This window comes from Orcinus orca, chromosome 3, assembly GCF_937001465.1.
Source record: "Orcinus orca chromosome 3, mOrcOrc1.1, whole genome shotgun sequence".
NCBI lineage: Eukaryota > Metazoa > Chordata > Mammalia > Artiodactyla > Delphinidae > Orcinus > Orcinus orca.
Genome location: NC_064561.1, coordinates 948,178 through 962,624, shown reverse-complemented (window position 1 = coordinate 962,624; position 14,447 = coordinate 948,178). Strand labels below are relative to the sequence as shown.

Genomic DNA, 14,447 nt, shown 5'->3' with positions numbered 1-14,447 from the left:
TGTTACCTGTCACTAGGGGGTCGTGCCACCTCTTAGATCCTCCCCCGTCCCCTTCAGGGGTTGCGACAGGACCCCTGCAAATCGGGTTGTCACTCCTCCCCATCCCCTACCCCTCCTCCATGAGGGTGGAAGGAACACATTTTTAAAAAGGATGGAGTTTGGGTTTCTGGTGGCACAGTGGTTAAGAATCCGCTTGCCAATGCACGGGACACGGGTTCGAGCCCTGGTCCGGGAAGTTCCCACATGCCGCGGAGCAACGAAGCCTGTGCGCCGCAACTACTGAGCCTGAGCTCTAGAGCCCGCAAGCCACAACTACTGAGCCTGCGTGCCACAACTACTGAAGCCCGCGCACCTGGAGCCCTTGCTCCGCAACAAGAGAAGCCACTGCACTGAGAAGCCTGCGCACCGCAATGAAGAGTAGCCCCTGCTCACCGCAACTAGAGAAAGCCCGCGCGCAGCAACGAACACCCAACACAGCCAAAAATTTATTTACTTATTTTAAAAAATTGATGAAACAAGCGTCTATCCAGGGATGGTTCGATACAAAAAATCTAGTCCCTCCACACGCGGGAGCATCACTTCGCCGTGAAAAGGAGAGAAACACTGACACTCGTTTACAACGTGGATGGACCTTGAGAACACGATGCTCAGTGAGAGAAGCCAGACACGTAAGCAAGCTGTGACGTTAATTGTAGGTGTCAACTTGACCGGGCTGAGGAACGTCTGGAGAGCTGGTAAAACATTTCTGGGTGTGTCTGTGCAGATGTTTCTGGAAGAGATTAGCATTTGATTCAGTAGACTGAGAGATCCGCCCTCACCCATTTGGGTGTCATCCGACCCATCAAGGGCCCAAGTGGAACAAAAGGACAGCAAAAGGGCAAGTTCCTTCTCTCTTCTTGAGCTGGGACGTCCCTCTCTTCCTGCCCTGGAGCTCCTGGTTCTCGCGCCCTTGGCCTCGGACTGAATCACACAGAGCCCTCCATAATTGTGTGGCCAATTCCTATGGTAAACCTCTGCTATTATGCTCTGTTTCTCTGGAGAACCCTGACTGCTGTGGCCACAGTGTCTGATTCCGTGCATGTGAAATGTCAGAAGGTAAATCCGTAGATGAGTGGTTGCCAGGGCTGGGGCTGTAGGGGGCTTGGGGGTAATGGCGCAAGTGTAAGGGGTTTCATTTTCTGGACGATGATCATTTTTTTGTTTTGGCCACGCCGCCCAGCTTGCGGGATGTATCTTATTTCCCCAGCCAGGGATTGAACCCAGGCCCTCAGCAGTGAAAGTGCCAAGTCCTAATCACTGGAGCACCAGGGAATTCCTGATAATGTTCTAGAATTGATGGTGGTAATGACTGCACAACTCTTTAATTTACTAAAAAAAAACATTGAATTATGTACTTTTAAAGGGTGCACCTTAATATGTGTACATTATATCCCAAATTTTAAAAATAAAACAATATCAGGGGGCTTCCCTGGTGGCGCAGTGGTTAAGAATCTGCCTGCCAGTGCAGGGGACACGGGTTCAAGCCCTGGTCCGGGAAGATCCCACATGCCGCGGAGCAGCTAAGTCTGTGTGCCACAACTACAGAGCCTGCGCTCTAGAGCCTGCGAGCCACAACTACTGAAGCCCGCGCACCTAGAGCCCGTGGTTCACAACAAGAGAAGCCCCTGCAATGAGAAGACCGCGCACCACAACAAAGAGTAGCCCCCACTCACCGCAACTAGAGAAACCCCGCGCCCAGCAACGAAGACCCAACTCAGCCAAAACTAAATAAATTTATCAAAAAATTATATATATATATATATATATATATATATATATGTATGTATCAGGGGTTCAGGGAACCTGACATCTGTGCACAGATCCTGGCCGGCCCTAGAGGTGTGGGGAGCCAGCTTGGCGGGAAACAGAGGGTCCCTGGCAGCCTTGGGGAGACCAGGCAGCCCACACGGGCCCATGAAGGAGCCTGGATGCACAGCTGCCTGGCCGGGAGTCTTTAAAAAATGACAAAAATTAACTTAGGCCGAGTGCAAAAAACTCACCCCACAAGGGAGTACAAAGCGATTCCCTGGACTTCCTGGCGGTCCAGTGGTTAGGACTCCGAGCTTCTACTGCAGGGGGCACAGGTTCGATCCCAGGTCAGGGACATTCCATGTGCCGCGGTACAGACAAAAAGGGGGGAAAAAAAAAAAGATTCTGTTTACGTGAAGCCCCAGAGGAGGCAAAACTGGTCCAGGTGACCGACAGAGAGGGGAGAGCCAACTGGGTCCTGCAGCCACTCATCTGGGCAGGAAGAGCTTATGCACAGGGCAGTGAAAGCAGGTGCCTTTCATTGCGTGTAAATTTTATTTCAAACCCAACTCAATTCACAAAAGTAACCATGAGCCCACTCCAAAATCAACTGCCACAAGCACATTTTAATAACTGGAGGAGGAAGACTGAACGTGGAAGTGGTGCAGGGAAGGCAGTTTTGTGGTTTTATATTCTTTGGCAACAAAGTTCTTTTCCTTGACTATTATTCTCCCAAAACATGACCTTGGATGAGGCACCACTGCCACCCCGCCTTGGGCAGTGCTGGAGGGGCGCTCAGCAGCAGAGCTCAGACCCAGGCCCCCACCGAGCCTCACTGGCCGTGGTGTTTTCATCACAGTGTTGCCTCAACACGTTTAAAAACTAATATGTGTGTAGCTAAAAAAAAAAAAATCACTGAAATTCCCATCATGGAAAATAGCCATGCCCAGCCCCATGCTCCCCGGACCAGACCCCCTTTCAGCAATTTTGGTGGCTTCTGGCATTTTCCTCCGTGTCTTTAAAGTTATTTATGACGCTTCTCCCCTTCCTCCTGTTTTTTTTTTTTAAGAAATTTATTTATTTTTGGCTGCCTTGGGTCTTCATTGCTGCGCGCAGGCTTTCTCTAGTTGCAGCGAGCGAGAGCTACTCTTCGTTGCAGTGCGTGGTCTTCTCATTGCAGTGGCTTCTCCTGTTTCAGAGCACAGGCTCTAGGCGCAGGGGCTCAGTAGTTGTGGCTCGCAGGCTCAGTAGTTGTGGCGAACCGGCTTAGTTGCTCTGCGGCATGTGGGATCTTTCCCCACCAGGGCTGGGAATCGGTGTCCCCTGCATTGGCAGGCGGATTCTTAACCACTTCGCCACCAGGGAAGTCCCTGAACATAAGTTATAATGAAATAATTAATACTTCCGAGCGAGCATTCAAGCACACAAAAGAGAAGTCCAAGACCTTAAGAGAGGAACTGGGGTCCCTTAAGAGAGGGGGAGGGGCACCTGCCAGGGAAGACAGAGTTCGTGAAGAGAGGTGACGAACTCTGGGCCATCCAGTCGTGGACAGCTGTGGCTGAAGGACTCCATGGGGTGGGGGGCAGGTACCCAGGTCGGGTGAGGATGGCAGTGGACCAGGTGAGAGGTCAGTGCTGGACAAAAGGGGCGGGCTGCCCCCTCTCCCACCCAAAGAGCCCATGCAATTGGCCTGAGGTCCCGCAGCCAAGCAGGGACTAGGTCCCGGGTCCCCTCGGAGACCGGGTAGGACAACCTGGGTGGGGTCGATCCCAGCCCATCCATTCACCAAAAGAAATCCCACAGGGGGAAACCGGACGGCTCCTTCGCCCCAAAGGAAAAAAGAAGGCCCTGAAAGGCCGCTGGAGGAAGGGCCACCGGGACAGGCTGGCTTTAGGCGTGGGCACGCTGGGCTGCTCTCTGAGCATTAGAGGGCGGTGCTCACGTCCGAGGGCTCTGGCGGGTAGAAACCAGCCCAAGCCGGGAAGCACCACCACGTGGCGCGATCTCGGCTCGGGGCACTCTCCCGGGATGGGGGATGTGGGTGCCCGAGACCTCCCGGGGGGGCCCTAGAAGCCAGGTGCGTGCGGGGATCGCGCGGGGGAAGGGGGGCGGAGTCTGGAGGCCAACCCCGGCGCTAGGGGCCTCGGGAGAGGGACACCGGCCCAGAGGCGAGGACTGGGGCGGGGCGCCTTCGCGCCCCCAGGGCCCGGGCCGCCTCGGGCACCTACCTGCGGCCGCTCCCGCACGTGCCACAGCGCCCGGCCCGCCCCAAAGCCCGTGGCGGGGGTGGCCGCGCCACGTGACCGCCCCGCCCGTCCCGCGCGTGCGCCCTGCCCGGCGCCCCATTGTTGGCGGCAGCCGCGTCACGGGGGCGGGGCCGGGGCGGGGCGGCCGGCGGCCGGAGGGAGGCGGCGGGAGGGCGGAGGGAAGGAGCGTCCGCGCCGCCGCCGCCGCCGCCGCCGCCGAGGAGCCGCCACCGCCGCCGCCTAGAAGCAAGCCGAGCCGCGCCGCGCCGCCGCCGCCCGCGCCCGAGCAGCCCCGCCGCCGCCCCGCCCCGCCGCTGGATGCCGGCGGCCGGCGGCCGAGCTCTCAGAGGCGGAGGGCGGCGGCGCGGGCGGCGGCGGCGGGGGCGGCCGGCGGCCGAGAGGCGGGAGCGCGGGCCCGAGCGCTAGCGCCGCCATGCCCAGCTCCACCGGACAGCCCGACGGCGGCGGGGGCAAGCGCAGCGGCGGACCCGGGGCGGCGGTCGGGGGGGACCCCAGCCCGGGCCCCCCGCCGCCGCCGCCGCCGCCGCCGCCGCCCCCGCCCCCGCCCGAGGGCGCCGAGGAGGCCGCGCCTGCGCCCCGGCCGCCGCCCGAGCCCGACGACGCGGCCGCCGCGCTGCGCTTGGCCCTGGACCAGCTCTCAGGGCTCGGTCTGGGGGGCGCGGGCGACCAGGACGAGGAGGGGGCGGCCGCGGGCGGCGGGGACGGAGCGGTGGCGGCGGCGCGAGGCGCAGACTGCGGGGCCGCGGCGGAGCCCGCGCCCCCCGACGGGCCCGAGGCGGGCGCGCCCGGGGTAGCCGTGGCCCCCGGCCCGCTGCCGCTGCTGGAGCCCGACGTGAGCCCCCCGCCGCCGCCTCGGCCATCGCCGCCCGACGTGTTCGCGGGCTTCGCGCCCCACCCAGCGGCCCTGGGTCCCCCGACGCTGCTGGCCGAGCAGATGAGCGTGATCGGCAGCCGCAAGAAGAGCGTGAACATGACCGAGTGCGTGCCCGTGCCCAGCTCCGAGCACGTCGCCGAGATCGTGGGTCGCCAGGGTGAGTGGCCGCCGTCGGGGGCGCCTCCCCGGGGGTTCCCTCGCGGCTCGTCCCGGGAGGGGCCACCCAGCCCAGCCCGCGGCTGGACACCAGACCCCGGCCACGCCCCGCGTGGGCTCGGGCCTCGGTGGCCGCCTGTGTGCCTTTGTCCTGCCGCTGGCCGCGGGAGAAAGTTGGGCGCAGCCCGCGCTCCTCCCCTCGGCGCTCCGGCCCCGCTGCCGCCTTTGTCTGGGCGCCTGCAGCCGGGAAAGGCCCCTGCGTGCAGCTCACTGCCCGGGCCCTGGGCCGCCAGCGGTGGCATCCCGGGGATAAGGGGGCCGGGCTGGGCAGTGCCCGCTCCACACCCAAAACTGGCACGGGGCGGGGTCGCTCGGGTTTGGGGGGTCGCTGGGGCTGGGGGCGCGGGCGCTCCGGCAGTGTCGAGAGAAGTTTGGCGGCACAGAGAGGGTGCATCGAGACTTGCCAGCCTGGGCACCCTGCTGGGGATGGGGAGCAGGACAGGATGAGAGAGGATCCCTGCCGGGCTCTCCGCCCCCAGTCAGGGATTTGGGGGATGCACAAGGACCCCCCCCGTAAAAGCCACTTTTGGGGTCCTGCCCCACAGCCCTCCCCTGGCCAGGTGGCCAGCAGCAGACCCAGGGTGTGCGGGTCCCGGAGCGGCATTGTCGGAGTGTCCCTGTGGCTGCCCCATTGTTCTCTTTGTTAGAGAGCCAGGCTGAGATTTGCAGGGTGACATCAGGCCGGCGGCCGCTCATTGGCCCTGGAGCTGCGGGGCGGGCGGGCTGGAGGGTGGTGGGCAGTGCCCGGCCCAGCACACACCCACCCACCCTGTTAGCTGCCTGCCCACCAGCCTCAACTTTCCTGCCTTCCTGCCCGCACCTCCGGGCTCCCTGCTGCTCAGCCAGGTTCTAGAACTTGGGGTGGGGCCTGGGCGGGGCTTGAGGTGGGGCTAGGGGTCCCTGCCTCTGGACCCTCGGTAACAGGAGCTAGAGAAGGGTGTTGGGGGGCTTGGGTCTCAAGGTGACCTGTCGCCCTAACTGCCACAAGCAGAGGACCGCAGGGATGCCCTGGACACCGCTCTCTACTAGTTCTGGGTGGGTGGGGCCAGGGGGTAGCAAGCTCTCTGGCTTTGGGTGCAGGTACGTTCAGTCATTCATTTGTCCTCCCCATGTGTGGACACAAGGAGGACCAGGCGTGATGCTGGGCCCGGGGACCCGCTGTTAGGAATGGGAGCCGGGGGGAGGGGGACCCGTAAACCATTCTCTGGGCCCTGCGGCTACCCGCAGGCACCATGAGACCACGATCGGACGTTTCCCCTCTGCCACCCAGTTGCCTCCTTCCTATTCAGGACATCACCTCCTGCCGCCCCTGTCCCCAGTAACCTCACTGGGACCTGTAACAAGACAGCTGCTTCCCAGCTGAGTGTCCAGGAGCCTGTGGAGACTGAGGCTGGGGGCTGTCACCCGAGGTCATGAGACTGATCCACCTGGTGGTGGAGCCTGAGGACAAGTCCCATGTGAATGCGCGTGTCAGACCCCCGGGGGTGCGGGCCGCAAGCAGGGGGCACCAATCCCTGGCCTACATGCTGAGCAGTCTGGTGGCTGGGTCGCCAGGCTCCACACTGACCACTGGCACCGCGTGTCCCTCTGGTACCCGCTGGTACCCAGGGTATCAGCCTGGATTCCTGCGGATGGCAGACAGCAAGGCAGGCTCTGGGGGTCCCTGGGCCCTGACAGCTCTCCCTGCAGACTAGGGTGGCCCTGTGACTCTGAGCACAAGAGCCCCTCTCTGTGACAGGGGGGAGAGCAGCTCCCTTGTCGTGAGGATTCTCAAGCCAGATGCTGGTTCTTATCCCAGCACCTGGCCGGCACATTGTAGCCACCCCGGGGTGCAGGGGTGAGTGGGGTGCAGGGCACCAGAGAGGGGAGTACGAATGCCAGGACAGGTTGGCAATTGCAGCAGCCCTTGTGTCTCCCCACTCTAGAAGCATCTGTGGCTCCCAGCTTCTGCCACCAGTTCTCAAGCACAGCCTGGAGGACTCTGTGCCCTTCCTCCGGTTACCCACCCTGCTGTCCACCCTGTGGGTCCCTGGACATGGAACCTGTCCCTTCTTACTGCCCTGCTGTCCCTAGGGCAGGGGGCACGGCCTACCCTGAACTTATTCTTTTCTGTCTGACCCCAGGCCCACGGCCACCCCCTTCTCTGGAGTGCAGGGTCAGGGGGTTCACCTGCCCGACCTCCTGTGCTGACGAGAGCCACAGACCCGGGCTCGCCCTTTCCTGGACACCCCCTTGCTGCTCTGTGAGCCTCGGTTTTCTCAGCCCTGAAATGGGTCCATGCACCTTCTGGGCACAGGCAGGAGATTATAGCCCCTGCGTTGCTTTCTCCTCCCGGAGGCCGAGGGGCCCAGAAGGTGCCCTGGACCCACTGAGAGGCAGCCTCAACCTGCCCTGAGGTGTCCCCCAGAGAGGATCCTGCAGCCTCGGGTCACAGACGGGGAGGGAGAGGCTGCAGGAGCGGAGGTGCCGCCAGAGCTGGTCGGCAGGGCCCAGATATGAACCCTAGTCTCCTGGCTCTTCCTGCCCTGCAGGGAGCAAGGGTGAGTCAGGAGAGAACCTTCCACCTTCCAAAGCTCCAGGGCCCCCTTCTACAAACAGGAAAAGTGGAAACTCAGAAGGGCCGGTGGAGAGCCTGTCACCCCAGCTGGTCATCAAATGTCAGGGGGCTGGCGCCCAGTTCCTTCTGAGACCCTCCCCTGCGCCCCCCGCATTGCTGCCTTTGCCCCAGTTGGCAGAATGGCCGTGGGTGGGGTGGCCGGGGTTGGGTCTTCAGAGCCAGGCCTGGGTCTGCAGCACACTCGGCTCACGGTCGGGAGCGAGTGACCTGCCAGCCAGCCAGGGTCCCTTCCATCATCCCTCGCGCTCGCTGTTCTCTCCCTTGTGCGGGGCCCCACCCCTGTGGGACGCTGCAGGCCTGTCGGGGGCCCCTGCCTTGACGTTCTTACCTACCCACTGGGGGGCGTAGGAAGAACGGGGCCCCCGGGTGGCAGGTCACACCCTTCCGTGCTTGCTGCACGGGGCTTTCCCTGGCCCTGTTTCACAGGTGAGCCAGCTTTGCCCCCAGACACGGTACTGTGACTCAGCCTGGCCCTGGGGACAGCACCCTGCTGTGTTGGGAGTGGCAGTATATCGGGCTGACTTGTCCCAGCCCTGGCCTGCTGGAACTCTGTCCCTGCTGTCCGCTTAGCCAGCGGTGCTCCCCTGGCACGCAGCCTCCTTCCCAGGGCGGCCCCTCAGCTCCCCGCACACAGCCTTGAGGTTCCCTTGATAAGTGTGGCCTGTGGTCACCATGTGGGCTCCTTTGGGGCAGAGCCCATGTGGCCTGGTTCCCTGAACGCCCAGTGCAGTGGTGCCTAGACCCCAGTACAGGGTCACGAGCAATGGGAAGCGGGGTTGCCTGCATCTAGGCCCCCCATGGGGACCCTTGGCCCTGCCCCTCTTGAGGAGGGTCCGGCTGCCGCAGGGTGGGGCCTGCTGGGGCCTGGGGCAGTCAGCCACCTTTCCCAGTTATCTGAGTTGGAATCCTGGGGCAGGGCCCGGGAAGCTGCATTTCTGCTGCACCCACCAGTTGGCGGTAGCCCCCAGGGTCACTCCTGGAAACCCAATTTCCTGGCTTGTGCAGTTCCACTCCCCACCCCACCAAGCTCTGCCACCTCTCAGGGTCTTAGCGTGGGTGGGGTTTGGGGGATAGTGGATGTCACAGCTGAAGTCTGGATGGTTAATTGGGCTCTACTTGGCCACTGAGGCCTCCATCCAAGGCTGCTCTCTGGGTCAGGGCAGGATGGGGGCCGGCAAGCGGGAAGCTGCAGGGTCCTTCCCCAGCCCTGACCTGCCCAGGGGTCCCTTCCCCACCAAGGCTCCCCCATGAGGACAGGCACCGGTCTGGGGCCACTCTCCAGTCTGTGGCCGGTCAGGTCCTGCCCCAAACCTGTGAGGCTGGGTGTGTTTCTGCCCTCCTTTGGCAGGTGAGGAAACTGAGGCATGGGATGGTTCCTTGAGTGCCCAGGGCAATCCCAGTCCACCGGCCCTTACAGCACAGTCCGCCAGCCTCGGGGAGTCCAGAAAGTCAGACTTAGGGTGTGAGGAGAAACTCTGAGAAGTGTGTGCTGGGGCCTGGCCCAGCATAGTCAGGGCGGGTTTCCTGGAAGAGAGGGTGCCGGGCTGTGATGTGATGCAGAGAAGGGAGAGGATGGTGGGGTGCAGCAGTGAGGATGACGTGACAAATGGGAAAGGTCAGGCGCAGGGGAACTGCAGGAGGGGCCTCCCCAGCCAAGTGGGGAGGAGACCATCCAGGCAGGAGTGGAGGCAGCCCAGGTCAGCAGCCACCGACGGGGAGGACGCCGGGTGCAGTGGGGATGGCTGGGGGCCAGGAGGCGAGGCCGGGAGATGGGAGGAAAGCAGTGTCTCCCTGGGAGATTTCAGACCCCCACTCAGCTGGCCCCCTTTTATTCAGCCATGGATGGGGGGCTCCTGCCCTCTTTGCGCTGGGGGTGAGGCTGCCCCCTGCCCAGGCCCCGTGTCTCTGACTTCCTTGGCTGCAGGCAGACAGCTCGTCCCGCTAACTTTGTATTTTCCCTCGCTGAGAAGTTAGCCACGCTGTTATTCCACTCAATGCCGCGCTCTGTTTGCACTGCAACAATATCCCTGTGTCCCTCTGGCATCCCCAGAACTTGGGGGTGGGGGGTCCTCCCAGACTCCTGGGTCCGGACTCAAGATGTGTCAGAAGGCCCCTGGGCGGGGGGTTGGGTGTCAGGGCCCCGGGCCGGCCACGCCTGGTGTTTAGATGTCTCAGGGGCAGCTTCCAGTCGACCTCGGGAGGGCCGCCTAGGTGGTGGGAGAGGCACCTAGTCAAAGAACCTGCTTGACTGACCCTCTCCCCAACGGCCACCCTGGCCCCCTTCCGCAGGGTCAGCCCCCTAGCCCAGCCCAGCCCAGGCAGCAAGGATGAAGCCACAAGGCCGTGTCCCCGAGCTTCCCCTCAGAGGCTGGGACCACTGAGGGCCTTTGGAGGCGTCCTGATATGGGGCCCAGGATCTGCTCTTGGGGGAGGGTCACATGGTCAGGAAGAAGTCGTAGGCCATTTCCACAATCCGAGCCTCAGTTTCCCCTTCTGTCAGGGAGTTGGTGTCAGAGGGTCTGCATTCGTGTCCTAGATCTGGTAAAATGAACTGGATGGCTTGAAACTATAGAAATGAACCCTCACAGTTCTGCAAGGTGGAAATCAGGGTGTGGGCAGGACCATGCTCTCTCCAGGGGAGAATCTGTTCCGGCCTCTCCCAGGGCTTCTGGTGGTACTGACTGACAGGCCTTGGCGTTCCTGAGCTTGTGTCTGTCTCAATCCAACCCTGGGCTCTGTCTTCACAGGGCCATCTTCTCTTGTGTCTTTACATGTCCCTCCTCTATAGTGACACTGGTCATTGGATTCAGGGCCGCCCTAATCCAGCATGCCCTCACCCTAACTAATTACATCTGCAAAGACGTTATTTCCAAATAAGGTCACATTCTGACATTCCAGGTGGACATGGATTTGGGGGGACGCCTTTCAACCTAAAACAGGGTCCCTCCTTGCCTTTGGGACAATCCCCCTGTTACAGAGCCGGGAGTTGCAGAACCAGAGTGGACACTGACGCCCAAGGTTGGAGGGAGGGACGCCGAGTGCCTGAGATCACAGCCCGAAGGTGGGGCCTCCTAATCCAGTGCACCGGCTGGCCCCTGCAGCTGCTGCCCAGGAGGAGCTGTCCTGGGGAGGGGTCCCTGCCCTCACTGTGTCTCCCCGTCCCCCACCACAGGGTGCAAGATCAAGGCTCTGCGCGCCAAGACGAACACGTACATCAAGACACCGGTGCGTGGGGAGGAGCCGGTCTTTATCGTGACCGGCCGCAAAGAGGACGTGGAGATGGCCAAGCGTGAGATCCTGTCGGCCGCCGAGCACTTCTCCGTGATCCGCGCCACGCGCAGCAAGGCAGGCGGGCTGCCCGGTACCGCGCAGGGCCCGCCCAACCTGCCGGGACAGACCACCATCCAGGTGCGCGTGCCCTACCGCGTGGTGGGGCTGGTGGTGGGCCCCAAGGGCGCCACCATCAAGCGCATCCAGCAGCGGACGCACACGTACATCGTGACGCCCGGGCGCGACAAGGAGCCGGTGTTCGCTGTGACGGGCATGCCCGAGAACGTGGACCGGGCGCGCGAGGAGATCGAGGCCCACATCACGCTGCGCACGGGAGCCTTCGCTGACACCGGCCCCGACAGCGACTTCCACTCCAACGGCACCGACGTCTGCCTGGACCTGCTCGGGGCAGCCACGGGCCTCTGGGCCAAGGCCCCCAACCCGGGCCGCCGGCCCCCCGCGCCCACGGCCAGCCTCCGGGGGGACGCTGCTCTGGGCACCCCGGGGGGCTCCGAGGCCTTCTATGCGGGCGGCCGAGGGGGGCCGACCATGCCGGTGCCGGACGCGGACCCCACCAGCCCCTACGGCGCCTCGGGCAACGGAGGCTTCACCTTCGGTGGGGACGGTCCGGGGGCCCCCGCGGGGCCACCCGCCCCCGAGGACTGCGACTTCGGCTTCGACTTCCTGGCGCTGGACCTGACCGTGCCCACCGCGGCCACCATCTGGGCGCCCTTTGATCGGGCCCCGCCCCTGCCCGCCTTCAGCGGCTGCGCCGCCGTCAACGGGGCCCCCGCGCCGCCCGCCGCGGGCGCCCGGCGCAGCAGCGGGGCTGGCACACCACGACACTCGCCCACGCTGCCCGAGCCCGGCGGCCTGAGCCTGGAGCTCCCGCTGGCCCGCCGCGCTGCGCCCGACCCGGTGGGCGCCCTGCCCTGGCGGCCCCCGCAGGGCTCCCTGGCATCCTTCTCGAGCAGCGCCAGCTTCTCCACGGCCACCTCGCTGCCCGGCAGCTCCTCGGCCTCCTCGTGCTCCGCGCTGGACTCGAGCGCCTCGGAGAGTGGCCGCAAGCCCCAGGCGGCCCCGGCCCCCAACGCCCCCGCTTCCGCGGCTCTGGCGCGGGAGTGCGTTGTGTGTGCAGAGGGTGAGGTGATGGCCGCGCTGGTGCCCTGCGGCCACAACCTCTTCTGCATGGACTGCGCTGTCCGCATCTGCGGCAAGAGCGAGCCCGAGTGCCCAGCCTGCCGCACACCTGCCACCCAGGCCATTCATATCTTTTCCTAGCCGGTCACCTCGCCGCGCCCGCGGCCCTCAGGGCCCGTCCACGGACGCGGGGTGGGTGCTCAGGGCCGGGTGGGGAGGAAGGGGAGGGGGTGGGCGGGGTGAGCGGCGGGCTGGCCAGTGTTTACAGACGAGCTTTAACTCCAGTCCCAAGCGTGGAGACGGCGACCCGGTGGCCCAGCGACACCTCAGTTCTTAACAAATGACAGTATTGAGTCGACAGGTTAAAATAAACCAGAGAGAAAAGGCCTGCTTGCACTTTTTATTTAAGACACCCCCCCCCCCAGGGTGATCTTTTTAAGGAAAAAAAAAAACAACACGATTTTTACAACTCTCCCGGTTGTCCTTTTGTACGTAGCTGATATCGATTTGACAGTGTTTGTTTTCCCACGGCCTCAACCTCTGCAGAAACTTCCAGAAGGACGGCTCCCTTTTTGGGGCCAACTGGTTACCCTTTAGTATGTAAGCCGCGCGCAGGCTGGAGGGGGGCGGGGGGAGGGGGCGTCCAGAACTTACTTTTTTTTTTTTAATTATTAATCCTTTTTCTGCTGTGGTTTCTGTTGACCGTTTTTTAATTTTTTTGTTTTTTTAAACTTTTACTTTTTACCTCTTGTGTATATGTAGGGAATTTATAGGGAAATATGTACTTTATGGAATAAATTTTAAGAAAACTAAAATATATTTTATTTTAAATAAAGTAACGGACCTTTAATCTTACACAGCTAAATTACTGATTATATATTTGCTGAGCTGACCTAAGGGTTCAGAAAATTGTATCAAGAGTTTTATTTTTTGACTTCAAAGCCTTCTTAATAAAGTCTTTTTACTACACGTGAGCCCTTGGCCTGGTGTGGGGTTGGTGGGCATGGGGGAGGGGTGGGGGGAGGGCTCAGATCCAGCCCCTCCCCCTCAGTCTTCCAGATACAAGAGTTAGAGTTCAGGATACCCCAATTCCAGGCTTTTCCACAAGCCAGGTGCTGTCGGCATCGGGGCTACACCGAAAGGTGGTCCAGCCAGGTCCCCTTTTCCTGAGGCTCAGGACCTGACATCCCAGGGGACAACCAGCCATGGGGACGACTATGACCCATGTGGAGGGGATGGTGCCAGGTGGTTACTTCCTAGGGCATCGGCCTGCCTCCGTGGTGTGTGTGGGACCCCCATCTCCAGTAGGACGGGGTCTACCTGACATTGTACAGACAGGGAAACTGAGGTCTGCAAACCTTCCTCCGAGGATGACTCCTAACACCTACCAGTCCCCAAAGAACATCTGAGCGATGAGCCACAGGTGGTGTCCCCCTGTCACCTAGTTGGGAGCAGAGGACCATGGCCCGTGGGGCTGCTGGACACATTTCTTCAGGACTGGGATTGGCCTGGAGTCGAGGACTGGGGGACCATGGGTTGGACCGTGGTCAGCTGGCAGTTGCCACAAAAGTTCCAAAGGCGGGGAAGGAAGTGCTGGAGTGTGTGGAGGATGGGGTGTGGTGACAGGGAGGGTCCCAGGACTGCTCCAGGGACAAACCCAGGGGCCAGGTGACCACAGGCTGCTGGCTTGAGGAATGGGCAATGAGGGGTCTGGGGGACACAGCCCGCTAGGAAAGCTAGGAAGGCATAGCAGAGCAGCCTGGAGGGCTTCCAGGAGGAGGCCAGGGGCTTGGGATGACAGGAGCGTCTGATGGGGCAACAGGGATGGAGAGGAAGTAGCCAGAGATGGACAGGGCACCCCACGAGCGAGTGACGGCCACATCAGATCCTCCAACTGAGAGTAGTAGCCCCAGGCTGCAGGGCCGCAGGTGGGTCTCAGGAAGGGCCACATACAGGCAGGGTTCCAGCCTAGCCCTGCTGGAATTTCCCCATCTGTAAAATGGGCATACACCTGGGACTTCCCTGGCGGGCCAGTGGTTGAGACTCCATGCTTCCACTGCAGGGGGACGGGTTTGATCCCTGGTCGGGGAACTAAGATCCCACATGCCGCACAGTGTGGCTCAAAAGCAACAAAAAAATGGGGATACACCTAGGTACAAGCAACCAGCTCTGATGAGGCTCGGGGTGGAGTGCATTGATTCGTGGCCCCCAAAAGATACACCCCTGGAACCTGTGGATGGGAGCTTACAAAAGGGTATTTGCAGGGACTTCCCTG

General features: G+C 62.1%; 1 protein-coding gene across 1 annotated transcript; it reads left to right on the top strand.

Annotated features, from left to right (window-relative positions):
• The first annotated feature begins 4,194 nt into the window (after positions 1–4,194).
• Positions 4,195–13,146, top strand: MEX3D (mex-3 RNA binding family member D). Its single transcript, XM_012539094.3, has 2 exons — positions 4,195–5,086; positions 10,935–13,146. The coding sequence occupies exons 1-2, from the start codon at positions 4,468–4,470 to the stop codon at positions 12,311–12,313; spliced, it is 1,998 nt and encodes a 665-aa protein (XP_012394548.3). The 5' UTR covers positions 4,195–4,467; the 3' UTR covers positions 12,314–13,146.
• The last annotated feature ends 1,301 nt before the right edge of the window (positions 13,147–14,447 follow it).

What these genes read in the sequence shown, in the direction of transcription:
- MEX3D (XM_012539094.3), top strand. Translation starts at nt 4,468, where the DNA reads ATGCCCAGCTCCACCGGACAGCCCGACGGCGGCGGGGGCAAGCGCAGC. An exon ending in CGAGATCGTGGGTCGCCAGG is followed by an intron (nt 5,087 to 10,934) that starts GTGAGTGGCCGC and finishes CCCCCACCACAG; the next exon opens with GGTGCAAGATCAAGGCTCTG.